At 38.1% G+C, this 15,540-nt stretch overlaps 2 protein-coding genes across 9 annotated transcripts in view; one reads left to right on the top strand and one right to left on the bottom strand.

The window, feature by feature from the left end:
- Positions 1-9,375, bottom strand: part of Herp (Homocysteine-induced endoplasmic reticulum protein) — a 12,604-nt gene extending 3,229 nt beyond the window's left edge. Inside the window, exons 1-8 of one of the 5 annotated variants that reach the window (XM_022845468.2) lie at positions 9,157-9,375; positions 3,723-3,903; positions 3,287-3,367; positions 2,726-2,791; positions 1,900-2,092; positions 1,575-1,689; positions 1,017-1,293; positions 176-566 (exon numbers count right to left, since the gene is read on the bottom strand). In XM_022845468.2, the coding sequence (XP_022701203.1) occupies positions 176-566; positions 1,017-1,293; positions 1,575-1,689; positions 1,900-2,092; positions 2,726-2,791; positions 3,287-3,367; positions 3,723-3,821 (1,222 nt within the window). In that variant the 5' untranslated portion in view covers positions 3,822-3,903; positions 9,157-9,375. Of the gene's footprint in view, positions 1-175; positions 567-1,016; positions 1,294-1,574; positions 1,690-1,899; positions 2,093-2,725; positions 2,792-3,286; positions 3,368-3,722; positions 3,904-4,233; positions 4,357-5,920; positions 6,201-8,591; positions 8,610-9,156 lie in introns of those variants that run through there. The other 4 variants (XM_022845473.2, XM_086971252.1, XM_022845470.2 and 1 more) reach the window with 4 other exon arrangements.
- A 114-nt stretch (positions 9,376-9,489) lies between these two features.
- LOC111267310 (recQ-mediated genome instability protein 1) lies at positions 9,490-14,323 on the top strand. 4 transcript variants are annotated; one of them, XM_022845477.2, is made up of 9 exons: positions 9,490-9,615; positions 10,032-10,371; positions 10,714-10,823; positions 11,679-11,735; positions 12,286-12,411; positions 12,595-12,650; positions 12,970-13,080; positions 13,598-13,712; positions 14,070-14,323. In XM_022845477.2, exons 2-9 carry the CDS (start codon positions 10,314-10,316, stop codon positions 14,181-14,183), a joined length of 747 nt encoding a protein of 248 aa, XP_022701212.1. In that variant the 5' UTR covers positions 9,490-9,615; positions 10,032-10,313; the 3' UTR covers positions 14,184-14,323. The 4 variants fall into 4 exon arrangements, with proteins under 4 accessions (XP_022701212.1, XP_022701210.1, XP_022701213.1 ...); XM_022845475.2 differs by having other exon boundaries at positions 10,711-10,823; XM_022845478.2 differs by having other exon boundaries at positions 10,621-10,823.
- The last annotated feature ends 1,217 nt before the right edge of the window (positions 14,324-15,540 follow it).

Raw genomic sequence — 15,540 nt, 5'->3', positions numbered from 1 at the left:
TGTGCCTTTAAAAACCACTTTCCAAAATTCAAATATACGAGTGCCCAGGAAACTAGTTTCGTAAAGAAAATCAGTGAAAACATATGAATATCCATGATTCAGAATGTCTACTTGGATAAAAATAGAAAAAAAAATGAATATTGTCTATAAGTGTTTCTCTTAATATTTTTTGCACCTTCTCTTTGCTGTTGAGCTGCAGCAGGATTATTGTTCTCCACATGCGCGCCGTCTCGATCAGCAACAAGCGGTGCTGCTTGCACATCGGCCGCTGGCTGCTGTGGTGGATTTGCTGCTGCTTGTTGTTGTTGAGCCTGAGCTGGGGCGACCACAACCGGTTGTTGCGGTGCCGCTGCCTGTGGCTGTGGAGCCTGCGGTTGGATGTTAGGTAGTGCAAGTAGACCTTGTTGGTAAAGGTAGAGCAACATACCTAACCCTGTGACAAGGACAAAACGTTCCAACGACGAATAAAAGTAAACGAAGGTAGCGAACACAGCGGCTCGGATGGCTACATACATAACATCAAGCCAATCACGATTTGCGTTTCCCGCTCCCCATACATTAGCATCCTGTAAAAAAACAAGCATAAGAGTCTTTTGTTATTATTATAACGATGTTCAGAGTGTAAAGTCTCGCCTTGAACTGAGAAATCCAACCAATACAGTCTATACAATGCAGTGATAATGCTATTGAATATCAGAATGTAATAAAGTATTGAACAATTTAGGGTTTGTTATAAAAAAATATCAGCTATCAATTTTCTGTTATTAGCGCCTTATACGTTTAACGACGTTTTAGGTTGCCAGGCCTACTATACCAGCAAGCAATTTCATTAATTAAAGCAATATGCAAAATATTGGAGTTCTAAAAAAAGCGAGCTTTAATTGAAGAAAGAATCTGTTTTGCAAAATGATTTCGTCGAAAACTATGTGTGTGGTGTATTTTAATGATGAAAAATAGCAATGTGTATAAAAGAAAAGAAGCGTTATATTAGAGTTCTTTTAAGATAACATTCTTACCTCATCATTGGCTCGTTGATTATTCACATTATTACCATTATTATTGTTATTGTTGTTATTGTTCTGGTTATTGTTGTTGTTGAGCTGTTGTTGTATACCAGTAACGTTGTTGACGTTATTGTTTAAGGTCACCTGACTGGCACCCGATGCGGCGGCAGCTATCTGGGCCAATAAATGTTGTTGTTGCTGGCCTAACTGAAACGCGTGCGGATTGAAACTATAGCGAATCGAGGGGGCGGGACTAGATCCCAAAATAATGGCTTGTTGATGAGCAACTCTGAAATGTCGTCGTTATTTATAATAGAAAAAGAAATTAACTACAGAATTTTTTCATTCAATATAAAGCACATTGAATCCACCACAATGATAATAATAATAAATTGTTTGCGCGTGCGTGCATTACACAGATGTGATTTAACACGAACGATGTGTGTGAGTCTTTACGAAGAGATCCAATATTTTGTTGGGTTCGAATAGACAAATAGATGCTTTACTCGTGTAGTGGTTAGGCAAAGAAAAAATAGATCTGATTGACCTCTAGAGGCTAACAATACTTACAGTTGTTGATAGTATTGAGCATACAGGTTCTGCAGAGCAAGCACGTGGGCCGAATAGACGTCCGGTCGGAGAGACTCCATCTCATATTGGATCATTGGCCCTCGATACCGAAGTTCTGTACGCAGACGTATCAGACAAACATAATGCACCACAGTTACACAAATTTTGTGATATTACGGGTAAATCATAAGACCACAACGAGATATATTGTCCCGTTAAACATAGCCCATTTGCATAAGTTGGAAACACGACAACAACAATAAAAGTTCTATCTTCCGTTTAAGCTTAAGCGTGGCGTAATGCGCCACAAGTATTTTACACTGACCATTAACACCTTCAGCGGCAACACCGGTTGTGGCAAGTACTTGCTCTTGAATTGACTCGTTAGAAACATGTTGTCCGGGAACCGATGAACGAGATCGGCTCCCTGATGTGTTGTCATTCAATGACGTGCCTTGCGGGGGTCGACAAACTAAATGAACGGTGTGTTGTGAGCAAGACCCATCTTGTCGAAGGATCTAAAATTAAAACATGATTAACGTAAACAATTGATATTATTCATTTTATGAATGTGGATAACAACGATTGCTAATTGGAGTTTGTTGGCTGGATTTAAACTTGTTAGCTGGACCTTTAGAGCCGTAACATTTCATACTGACGTGAATATTCTATGAAACAAATTTGGTAGGAAAAAATCACAGTCATAGTGAACGTTCCCGACTAAGCTAGGGAAATAAATATATCTACCTTGTAATAATCACACCACCAGTATTACTCGCATGGTACCGATTCATCGGCTTACTTGTAAGCGCAGAAAATGCCCAATGTAGATACAAGAAGTTGATTAGTGTTTAGGGTGCCCATCTAATTTTTTGTTATTTAATGGTCATTGAAGTGCTACCGGACTGGCAGCCTGGAAATCAATTTTACATGTTCTCGTCGATCATAAAATTATACTTAGGTCGGGCTTAATATATTGATTTTAATGTGGAGTAAACCGCGGTTGGTTACTTGAAAAAGCTAGATAGGCTAGTATCTTAATGAACGCTCGTCGAAACTGTGTTTGTAAAACGTCAGAAAACAAAACAAAAGTATCCCCAATACCTGTCTAGTAACTACGCACTGACTGTTCATGCGCTTCAACTACTAACCTCACGAAGAAGCAAGTTGTCTTCAAGTAGTTGTCCCGAATAAATTAACTTCTGATCTGCCGGCACCTAGAAGAAGAACAAATAATGTATATAAAATATCTAAATATCAAAAACAAAAAAAATAAGCCTGATATGTGCCAGCTTGGAAAATATCAGCCCTTATGTGCACAAAATATTTAAATACAGCGAGCCAAGGAAAAATTTAGACGGCTTAGACAAATCAAGTAAACTAAAATACCGCTAAATGCAAAAATGTTTCAGTTCAATGGAAAAATAAGTCAGTAAAAACGTCATCGGCCCACTAGGAACTGAAAATCTCAGTGTCATGAAACTAGTATCATCCTGTGCCAAGCAAATTCTATCATTTCATTTAACTAAATATTCGGCATTGCAGCTCTGTATCGCAAAGGGTCAATTTACTCGATGGGGTACAAAAATTGTTGACGGAAAAGGCAAGAATCTAGGAACATTTGGAATTTCCTTGATCTAAACAAAAAATGTTACCCCATTGGCGGAAACCAATTTATACTCCATCACGTGATCTGATAAAAAGATCTATACCGGGTTGCCTTGATAGCTTTGCTGAAGATGTAATTTAAGACGAAGGACGCTCCATGTTTGAGGGCACTCTACTCGGAAATCCTGAAACGCAAATAAAGATGATCATTTGGAAATGGTGGACAGAAAGGCAAGACCAATTGTCCACTCTATGTTCACGCTATGCTTCTCGTTAATTTTAAGACTTTGCTACAGAGTTATACACTACAATGCACAACACCTAAAATCATAAGCGTAACAATCTCTGAGCAGAATCTACGGTTAAGTAACAGTGAGCTACCAGATAAGAGATCTTAAGTAGCTAGTTGCATTGCTAGCATTAATTTTTTTTTTAAATCAACGTGATGTGACAGTTAATTTGCTGTAGGTGAAAGTGACCCTAGACGTGTCTAATTCCATAATTAGATCATATATTAGAGAACATTACGTTTACAGTTACCTGCGTTTCCTGATTAGGTGCGCGAACCACAACGACCAAGTAATCATCGCCTGCTGAGGATTCCGAGGTGGTCGCCAAAGAAGATGGGGGGTCCGGCATGATTGTCGTTAAACCGCTTAAACAGCGCCAATCCTAGAATTGCCACTTCTTTTTTCAATAAACGACCGAAAATAAATATTAGCTGAAATGCAAATTGAAGGCATTATTAATTATATTTCTCACACTTGCTTTATTTTAATGCAGGGATTAATCATCAACTAACTGAGATTATCTTTCCGTATTACGCTAACCATTAACAGTAAGCAGCAAGCCCTTATAACAAGTGATATAGGACACTATTAAATTCCAGGAAGTTCATTGTCAATACCACAGGAAAAATGCGAGGTACTAATGAGAATATTTTGAAAAATATCATGTCTTTACAGCTCCAGCAAAAGGAATATCATTTGTAAATACACCTCTCTACAATTGTTGTGGTCAACAGACTTGGGTATATTTATATGCATACTACCTGTTATTGTTAGATGCGACGATAGAAAACGTATTGCATAAAGCATTCATCAAAACAACATGCTCTCGATAACCGTTTCAATGCGGTCCACGTATTCAAACTATAGATAGTGCTCGACATATAGTATGGTAGGTAATATTATTGGAATATTACTTCGTTGGCTTCTCTCGGCTCATATGACCCTCGCCATCTAGTGCGGCACAGTAAATAACCAGTACATCCTACATTTCGCTTACAGCGACCATAAATCATTCAGTAGTCGAGTCGATGTCACTGGTTGTAATATTAAGGGCAAAAACAGTGTAGGAATGAGATATCGTCACATGGTACGAAAGTTGGTCGAACATCGTAAGGCATTATCGTATCAACCACCCATACTGAAGAAAATTCCCTTTTGATAACATACGCACTAGCCTCGTTCGGCAATGTTTGACATTCCTTGAGATAAGGCTTGTCTTTGTCCGCTTCGACGCTACAGAAAGCAACTCAAATATGTTTATCGTTAGCAGCTTATTTGGCCTCTTGTTTGTTTTTGCTTGGCTCTCTCAAAGATCATGATAGCCGTAGTAGTTAATGGTAGAGAACGCCATTTAGTTCACGCAAGCATACCAATAAACCAACATCATCAAACTATTGGCCAACGCCATGGTGTGCTGAATAAGCTAAGGTGTCATTACGTACGCCAGGTTTGCCGCTTTCGCTTGCGAACTCCTTCCGCCCCACATTAGGTTCATTAACGTAAGGCTCACAAATATACTGTCGTTATAAAATGGAAATAAACGGATACGGTCGTATCAAGACAAGTTTCTCGCCATGTCACGGTAACTGCGATCGACAATTTTCACGATTATCGTGTCGCCTGCGACTATTATTTCAAAGAGTAAACGTGTATTCCTTAAGAAAATATCTGACTATAATTATTAAAACAACAAGTGAAGTGTAAATGTCATAGCTTACGAATCCCTAAGAATAGAAGGTAAACACACAGATACAGCCTACGGCATTATCGGCGCCTTATAGAAATCGGGGCAAGGCCAACCCTTTTTTAAAAGCTGCTTCACGCAATAATAATAATATAATATCTCTCTCGCAATAATGTCTAACGACATGTGTCACCTATTTCAAATTTCGAAAGATTACGCTCTATTCTCGCAACAGTGCCGTGGTACCGCGATCGCCTGCTTAATTAATAATTAATTAACATTCGAAATATGTGAAGTGGTTGAAAGTCGAAATTGTCGAACACTGTTTCGGACCAGGAATGGTATTTTGAAGGGATACAAGGGTACTAGATGTAAAATCTAAAACATGTGTACATGAGGCTCTAAGCGATATTGATTAAAGGAATAACATTCTGCGGAGAACCAGTGTAGCTTTTTCATTGCGGAGCTTGCAATTTGAATAAGATAACTGAACAATAATGGCCATTTTTTAAAATCTGCTCATGCTTGCGCAAATATTGAGAGCGATCACAAGGCCCAGTTATGTTTTATCAAAAATAAGCACCTCTCCATGTATGTTCCAGGTTAGATGACATTAAATGGTTTGAATTCGCAAGTAGAATAGGAATGCGTGGCTGCATATTTGCAGTTGCTGTTTATTTAGCCGTAAGCAAATTTTGTTCATGGTTGTATTTCGTGCATAGCAGAGACGTAAAAGGTAAGAAAAAGAAATAATTGTAAATTACCCTTGATGTTGTAGAAAATCCGATCGACTTCGTTGACTACCAGCTGGAGGAATCCTCGAAGCTTTCCGAATTAGTTTATAAACACAGAAGTGAATAACTATCTTGTGGCTGCCCAACAACTTGTCGCTTTATTAATGCCCCCTATCCACTACGCGGCCGTTCCCTCGAGTTCACTTTCCTGTCATAAGCTTTCCATAATCGACAGTCATTACCTGACGGCTAATTATGCCGCAAGCTAGACCCCATATCTTACATGTCGCTTCCTCTTCTCTGAGGTGTGTAACTGCAGTAAATTATTATTACCTGTCTTTGATAGGCTCTCTTCTACCCAGTTCGTAACGCGTATCCGTATGACGCAGCCTACTTTGGGCTTCAGCGCACCGACGTCTTACCACCGCAGGAGCGCAACACCCTGGTAACACCCGTCGATCGAAATCGAGAACGACATTGGGCGCACCTGGTACATTTCTGTAAGGCCACTGTTAGTGCGGATGCGAACGCTAGGCAGCATCACATTATATGGGCCGTAGGGGAGCCTGCACTGAAGCTTTTGTTAGCCGCAATCGTTAACAGGTTTCTCTAAAGAGCACTTTTTTCATTCCATCAGATAAATGCCAACCTAAATCTTGTTCTAAAAAGATTATATAGCTAGCAAAAGCACTTAATTTTACAAACTGCTCATCCATTATATCTTCAAATGGCATTACAGTATTCCAGGATAGGTAATCTAAAAGAAGATGCTTAAAGATGTATCCAATACTATTTTTGTTCAACATTTGAATGGCTTTTGTGTATGCTTTTTATTGATAGACAACGGATTGTAGGAATCAGTATACATTTGTTGAGAGCCAGTTGCCTGCGGCAATACCGAGCTTACGGTGAAATATCTACGTAGCAAAAAACTCGTATTCTTCTTTGTTAGCATTAAAATCCCTCAATGGCAATATCTTTGTTTTCGCTTGGCTGTTAAACAAACTAAAAGAGGAAGGTAGATATGGGTTATCACCTGAAATGCTAGCTGGGAGCAACCATGAGCCTCAAGGATTAACCAAAAAACAAAATTTTAGCCTGCACAAATACGATTCAGCAGACATTACTGAAACACAAAGGCAGTTAGGAAATAGAGGCTTTGTTTACGTGCGGTTCTGCCTTCACGGCAGATAGATCATCTAAACGTTGGTCACTTCACATAATTGATTCCATCTTGCTGTTAATCAAGTAATGACGCGCTGAATGGCATATCAGAACACTAAACTACCCCTTTAGACGAGCATACGTATATTTTACTTATATAAAGTAAAATATACATATGGTCATTATTTTTTTTCACTTACTTTTTGAATTACGGCTGGATAAGATTAATCTTACAAAATGTCAGGACCAAATGATTCAGTAAAAGGATTGTTACCCATGAAATTGGCTAATAATAAGTTCCGTCTGTGCTCAAAGATATATTGTTTATTATTTAATAATATCATCTATTAGTTAATTTCTGTAAAAAAATTACGAGCTCTGCCATTCAAACAGCTTTCTCTAAATACACGAATTGTGTAAAGGCACCTTGACGGAATTATGTTTTATGTGGACCTAACTAAAAGTTGCGTGCACAGTAAGAAGGCCATTTAATTAGCTAATAACGGATGTTGCGACACTATTTTTATACATATTTTTGTAAGGTTTTATAATTTTATTTTTATAATTTTGAAAGGCATAGGCGATAAAGCTTAACATACATCCAACATATTCGTTACTTTAATTTCATATACTTTGATGCTTCAAGTTGTTTTCATGTGCGCTTCGAGGAACAAGCTGGTGTTCGTAAGAGATAGAATTTTTATTAGCAGTACTTGAATAAAAAAAATCGATGAGTAAATATATTTTAGAGATAGCATTGGTTATAACTTCGTTTCATTAGACGTCCTATTTCCTACATATATCAGTCGATTCTAAATTGTTATTACGACAACCTCTGAACAGAACCGAAACGAAAGAATGATTCTATTGATAATAGTGTCATGCGTTGTTCAGCCATTGATGATCATGCGACGCTGAAATGTGTGCGCACCTTTCAATAAAGTAAACGTTTGCCTTGCTTTGTTTTGTGGCTTACCACAACTGATTCACTTGAGGAACAACTCTACTGTCACCGAACAACTGACGGCTTTTGAGAACCTGTTGCCTAGTCAGCAACCATGCTATTACAATGCTGTAACACACAGAACTTAGTTTTACCGAGGCAAGGATGTCGACAATGAAATTCAGTATCTAAAGACTCGCGAGCAAATTAATTCCATATGAAGAAACGCACAATTAAATCATTGTTCGAGTTCGTCTGCAGTTCCAACATGGAAGGTCACAGCCACCAGGTGGTACAATATGCCCAACCTCTACATCGTATGCCCATGGAAACAGCAACTAGAGATTTCTACAATGAAATGCGGTTAACCTAACAGAGTAACACACGTTCAAGTATAAATGGAAATCGGTAGACAACCGACCATAATAATTCTAAGCTTCCATTCGAAGCGCAAAAAAGCTTTTAATATACTGAGAACTTTTGGTACGTTGTAGAATGGGCAGCGAAAATGCGTAATTCGACAAAAAATCGATGCAAAATTAAGTGTACTTGTGCAACGCTGGAACACTGATACATGGACGTTAATCAAGATACCTTCGCGAAAGTTACGATGGATCTCTGCAAGCCAACCAGGTTCGATTGCAGGCCAACCAGCCGACCAACTGATCGATACCCGTATCACGTGTGACCCACAAGCTATTGCCGAATCTCACTTATTTTATCATTAATCTTTAGAAGCCATAGCTTCAGATTGACCCTTATCGCTTTGACCCAATATGGTCTGGCACTAACAAATATTTCCCGCCTGAGGACGACGACAAAAACAATAGCTTTAACATCGATATAGTAATACTTATCGCTATATACTATTCTATAGATAGGTTATCGTACCACCAAATAATTACACGTAATCCTATTGTAATCTAGACAGCAAAAATTCTTGCATGCTTTGCTCACAGAACGGGCAGTCGGGCAAGTCGACTGCCTATGCCTGAGCATGCCGAGGATTCTTTGAGAAATTAAACGCTTATAGATGGGCTTTGCTACGCCCCTCATTAAATCGAAGGAAGTTCACAAACAAAGTAAGCTTGAAGCCTTTCTAACAGAATCCTTGCTAGTGAATTTCTGTATCTCTGCTATTTGTTCTGTGTTTTCGTACCGTTGTGAAAGAATTCGTTGACAAATAGCCGTAAGAAGAATCACACAATAGGGTTGAGTGTAAGTGTCTTCTATTGAGCACGATAACACGAAATATATTTAACTAGCGATAAAAAAAACAACACTCACAAATGTCAGACAATCTCTTTGCACCAATACAACCCAGTCTCTCTAAGATCTATTGGATAGACATTGGACACGATAGCAAACAATGACAGGTCCAGGACACAGGTGTTGTCTGCTAAACGTAAACACAGTTGGCGCATGGTGATTGGTCAAGGCAATGGGTGAAAGGTCATTGCGAGGAGACTGAATCATCAGTCACCGGTTAGGTTTAAATTTTGCGCGAATCTACGCCGGAACCACCAAAACTTGAACGGCCGCAGGAGTTACACGAGGCCCTGTGATGCGATTGTTTCGAAAGTGGCACGCGAGGGCAGACACTTAAGCACAAACCATTGTAAAGGTTCACTCTGTCATGTAATCGATGTCAGTTTTGATACCTGGTTTAAAATTATGAGAACTAGAATTCCACAAATACTTATGACAACATTCCTACATTGATTCGGACCAATTACCTTAAAAAAAAAGTATACTCAATGCAAGCGTTTTGACGTTTTGGAATTAACATTAACAATATTGAAATTATCTTTTGGAACTGGAATAACCGTATCTTTGTAGACACAGTGAATAAGATACGTGTTAGAAAGTGAAATTAGAGCCGTCCTACCTTAATTTCCAGAAGCAAATTAATTGGTAGCTACGTGAATTGGTAGCTACGTATGATTACCAATTTATCCCATGCTACTGTTTTAAAGGCTTGCATTTTCCTGTTGAAATACTGATGCGATAGTCTTTTAATTCTTTTTTAAATAGATAAGTTGAGTTTCGCGTTTGGAGGAAAGAACACAGTTGGAGTCGCACCATCGTTCATGCATCATCGAGCTCCGCGTGATCTGTATCAAGATCAGCTGTTTAGAATGATCCAGCGCCCTCTCATGATTGTGAAATAAAATTGGTATCCGCCATACATGGGCTCTCCCAATATTGTACCTTTCTACAATTTCTTACTTCAAAGAACAGCCTCTATGGGCAATTGTTGATTATTAAAATAAAATAGCAGTGTTTCGTTAGACTTCGCGGATAACAGTAATAGCAATGTATATAGGGATGTGCATAAACGGATACTTCACAGACACCATAGTCCGCGAAACAAGTATGTGGTGATAGACTGTGAATAAACTAGTGAAGAGGCCCTGCGTTGTATAGAACTAGTGCACTGTTTACATATGACATTGTCAATTTTTCAATAATCGATCGATTATGGTTACCCTTCTGCTGAGTTGTAACTGATAGTTTGCTTATGTTTATCTTGAAAAACACTAACTAGAGAATTCTTGTCACTTACTAGTTATTTCAGCCATTGCTTTTTGATTTGGATAATCATTTTGGCTTCGGGCCGCAGGTGTATTTTGAGTGCATCCTGTCTGAGGTATAAATTCCTGTAGATTCTCATACATAAAATTGTAAATGGCTTCACATGGGTCTGCCCTAGAAGATGAGCTATCTTCTCAGTTGCGCGCTCGGTACTGCTCAGTTCCTCGAGAATGGTTAAAAGGATTTGTTGCTCAACATCCGCTTAGCACAGGTGATGAGTGCTATCAAACGGTAAGTAGCTCTCTGTGTAAATCAGTAACTTTCTCATCGATACAAAGGTTCATAAAAATTAAATTAGGTGTCGTTTGCTATTTTCAAACATAGATGTGGCCTACTTAATGCATATTGATACAGTGCAATCCGTCTATTTAGTAGAGTCTTAATTTTTTAATTGTGCTGCAGTGTCTTTATTTTGTTCTAATATTATTAAAAGTACTATTAACCGATTATGATTTTTAATTTCAACAATATACAATCATGAATTTCCGTTTGGCTTTTGTTTAGCTAGCTGTAGATCGAAAAGAGTTTTCGCGGTAGTAGGGCCCAAACATAATACCTAGGCAAGTCTAGGCATAGTGTATCAGCATTTAGCTTATTGTGTGAAATGGACACCTAGACCTACCGGACGTATGGGTATGAAAGAGTGATGTGAATACATGATACAGTTAGCTGTAGCTTACTACATGTATTTATGCATCATGATCATCATTTAGCTTTGTCATAATGCAACAGAAGTGAACTCTGTTTCTAGAACGGCTCAGCTAAATAAAGGCATTTGAACTAGACAACGAAGTTAGACTGATGGAAGTATCCAATAAAGATGCTAGCTTCGTTTTTGTTATTTCTTTATGCATTTCTAGCGATCGTTTTTATGAAAGCAAGTGCTCGTATGTACCTCTTGTCAAATCAGAAGTTGGCCCATTAGGAGCCTAACCTGTATGGGTCTTGTTAGACCTATCTGGGGATTTTCTAACAGACCTATTAAACTGCATGACAACTATCTACGCAGCTGTTAATCTTGATTTAAGTTTATTTTTTTTTAATTTTATGTTTTCCCAATTACTTATTTTTTTTATACGATTGCAGTTGTTAAACACGGATCTTTCACGTGTCGGACTGTTCTCACTACCAAATAACATCTTCGTAAGTAAAAAACGCCGAGTTTTGTCCACAATAATTTGATATTTAGCGTGCAAATTTTTCAAAGCTGTTATCTTTGCCTTCTACTTCTTTGTAACTTTGACTTTTATGTCGTCAAAAACCACCTATGTTGATTTAAAACGATCTTCTTAGTGTAGTAGTAGAGTTTCGCCAGATTAAATTGAGTAAAAGCAACAAAGTCTAGTAACATTTGTTTTTCACACGAACCCCCCTTAGTGGCTCTAACGATATTCGGCTGATCGCACTACTCTCGGCCAGAGACTACTACATATGTCCTGGGACCGTTTACAGGGGAGTTTAACGATATTGATCAGGTTATTCAAATTCTACTGACAGCATTATGACGTCTGGCACAGCGGTGTACCTGTAGTTAAGCGATGGGGTGTCAGTTTAACAAAGAGAGATAACCCATTCGGCGTCTCCGATCTGCTTTCCGTACACAATAAAAGACTTTAGGTATCTTATCTTTTCCTATTTTCAGTTCAAGTGAATTTGATATTTATAATGTATTACAAAACGTTTGTATTTGCAGCCGATAAAAGCTCGAGGCGTGATCCAAAATTGTTTGCTAGTTCAAGTGGTTTCTGTTTTAGACGTAGGCGCATCGGCCTATTCTCAGCTGTGTCATCTCGAAGGAACTCTCAACATCAATAATGAGGCGAGTAAAATCCTTTCAAAAATTTTCGGAAGATCCATAAAACGATTAAATCTGTTCGACTTAAGCTATATGTTCTTTGGAAGCAAATATGAAATCGAAATGTATAATGAACATTAGGTTTCTTTAAAGAAATTATGCTGACCTACATGAGTAAGTTTGTCGCATTTACTACGCTGGACATAGGTATCAGCTGATGAAACTGGGAACGTGGAACGGGAAACAATACGTCGCGGGAGAAGGTTCGTAGTGACTTCCCAAACCACTTTAAAACTTCCAGTAAAAAAATTCACCATAGGGTCAAAACTTATCGCAAACGTCGATTGCAGTTTTGCAGTTTAGTGTTTCAGATGCGTTTGGGTGTTTAGAACGTCTGTATGCAGAAATCATTTTCACGAGTATTCTACATGGAACAAATAATTTTTATCTTAGTTCGTAATTTTGTGTGCCATTTTTCATAGTCTCACAACTATCGGCTTATGCATGTCAACACAAATTAACTTCTTTCCTGTTTTAGACATCTATTTGCGTATAACCCTCTTTTGTATACGTATATTACAGGTGCCTATTACTTAAACTTAGTGACGGACGATGTACAATCCGTGCCATTGAATTTGAGCCAGTTGATTGTCTCGCAGAAGATATACCGCGCGGATCAAAGCTCCTGCTCAGGTCACCTAGCTTAAGCAGCATTTTAATACAGATTTAGGTATTCTAAGAAACACCAGTTTTATATATATATATATATAATGTAGGTTTTTCGAGGAAGATACTCAAATTCGTGGCCATCGCTCACAATATTGTTTCGTCATCGAAATTCGACTAAAGATTACTTATGATACAATCTCTGTACGGGCAATTATGTATCTTTCGTTTTGCTCAAAGTCGATGGCCTATGTTATCGCAAATGTCCATATAGGTTCTAACACATGATGCTAAGATTTCGATGATACAATGCGGAAGATCAATTCACTTTTAAGGCTCAAAATTTTGTCAAACGTCTACAGTAGTTCCACTAGTTTAATTTAAAATTCTGTTGTTTTGAAAAGGGAAATACTCGTTGATAATTTGGCCCCAATAAACCTTAATTATTACTTTTTTACGCCTTTCGCTTTGAGTTTAATTTTCCCAGATTCAAATATATACATATGTATATAACTATTTCATGTCTCGATTCATGTTCTGACAGAGGTCCGTTGGAGATCCGACGCAGCATAATATTTCTTCGTGCAGGAGCAGTGGAATTTCTTGGTGGTAGTGCTCTTGAAAACTCAGCTCTAGATGGACAAGGTTCACAACATCAGGCACGTGGTTTTTCTTAAGTGTTCGTAGGTTATGCGTATGTTTATTTAGTTGATTAACCGTAGGTTCTATTACTAATGATATGCTATTCAATTTCGTGCTTTTTGCTTAGATCCACGTTAGTATCTATGATGTGTAATACGCTCCTTAGAGGCCTTATTAAATGAAACATGCGCAATATTTTATCCTGCATTATGCTACATTTGAGTCAATCTCATCTAGTGTCGAACATATATTCATTAGTTCAAAAAGATATATGTAAGAAATGCAAACATTTTGGCGCGAGAAGAGCGCATGAACTCCACTCTATGGAATAACACACGTTGGAATACTACGCTGCGTTTCCCGTTGTTTCACAGAATTTCGATGCAGACCAGCTGCTAATTCGAACACGGGAGTTGAAAGAAGCCCTTGAAGACCAACGGGTTAAACAGAATGGTGCAAATTCTCTGGAGAAAGAAGAAACGTCATAAGCTGGTTGTTTAGGTTGAGTAACATTTTGCTGTGGTAACGATGAAGATACGTTGTCTATATCTAAATAATGAGTTTGCATATACAGGATGATATTTGACTAGGTTTATTAATAACAAATCTTTAATTTTTAGAAATTTTATATCGGTGTTATAATTTGGCTATTTATCATACAACTATTGGCATGCTAGTGTTATAAAAACGCTTGAGGACTCATAATGCCATCCAAATTATGTAAAGACAATTCGGTGAGCGGGTTGGTAAAAGGATTTCTCCTTTAAAGACTCTATTTTAGAATGGAAGGGTGACAAACTATAAGCATCATTGCCACTCAGATGTGCATGACGCCCGCTTGTTTTTAAATGCTAGATAAAATTCAGTTGAATCATATTAAATCACTTTTTTTATATGGTAGTTTATACATCAAGGTCGTAACATTCAAAATACATTGAGGAAGGCCTGCATAATTCTACTATTTAATATATATGGTTAGAGATTTACGTAGACGTATGTGATTGGCCCAGCATGAGTGAAGATCACTATAACAGACACTAGACTTGTGCCGTGTAATGATTTAACAGGCAAACATAGGTTTCTTCTTACACTCGATGGTAAACTTCATGGAACCCCCCATATACCCTTTGAATTTAGTCGTACGCTTTAATGTATGGGTATTTAACCGCTCGATTGGCCACACGTGTTAGCCGAGGCGTTTATTTTCATTCCATTATTTTTAATTATAATATTGAATGTCACAGCGTATGACATATGAGTGACTTGAATATATTAGGTTGGTAAGCGTGCAAGTGTTGAATATGTGGATGTCGTCTAACGAAGAAGCGGTTAATCCCTCATCGCCGGTTTTTAATATTAGATTTGAAAGAACGTTTTCGCGTTCTTCACTGAATAATAAAGGTCACATTGTTTTATTGTTCCTGTGGAAATAGTGTAAACTGTTATTAAACTTTTGTCGTTGTTCATGACTTTCTTCCACCTACCACCAAATAATGTATGCCGTTTTGCCAAAAAATTGAGGATTTCACCTGGAATAAGTTTTCCAATCACATTTCGGCTTGTCGATTTAAATCGAAGGTAAGACGACGAGTGTGATTGCCCAGTAAACGGAAAACGTGAAAATTCTTCAGCACAAGATCCGAAGAACATAGAGAGTACAATGAAGATGCCTTTTCAATGTCCTTGAAGGAGGTTTTTGGTGATGTTTGATGCGTGTGGTTTTGACGTGTCATATCTGTTCTCTAGAATAGTCTGGCATACTCGATGCAACTGAGCTAAAAAACACGTGCCAGTAAAGTGTCTGGCTCGTAAGGAGCAGTTCCTAGTGGACTGGGCCCTCACATT

This window comes from Varroa jacobsoni, unplaced genomic scaffold, assembly GCF_002532875.2.
Source record: "Varroa jacobsoni isolate VJ856 unplaced genomic scaffold, vjacob_1.0 scaffold_1168, whole genome shotgun sequence".
NCBI classification, from domain to species: Eukaryota; Metazoa; Arthropoda; class Arachnida; order Mesostigmata; family Varroidae; genus Varroa; species Varroa jacobsoni.
The sequence above is the reverse complement of the archived record's forward strand: the minus strand, read 5'-3'. Positions and strand labels throughout refer to the sequence as shown.

Coding starts and splice junctions, on each gene's coding strand:
- LOC111267310 (XM_022845475.2), top strand. CDS start 10,314: ATGTATATAGGGATGTGCATAAACGGATACTTCACAGACACCATAGTC. Junction 11,736..12,285: donor CACTACCAAATAACATCTTC/GTAAGTAAAAAA, acceptor TTGTATTTGCAG/CCGATAAAAGCTCGAGGCGT. Junction 13,081..13,597: donor GGATCAAAGCTCCTGCTCAG/GTCACCTAGCTT, acceptor ATGTTCTGACAG/AGGTCCGTTGGAGATCCGAC.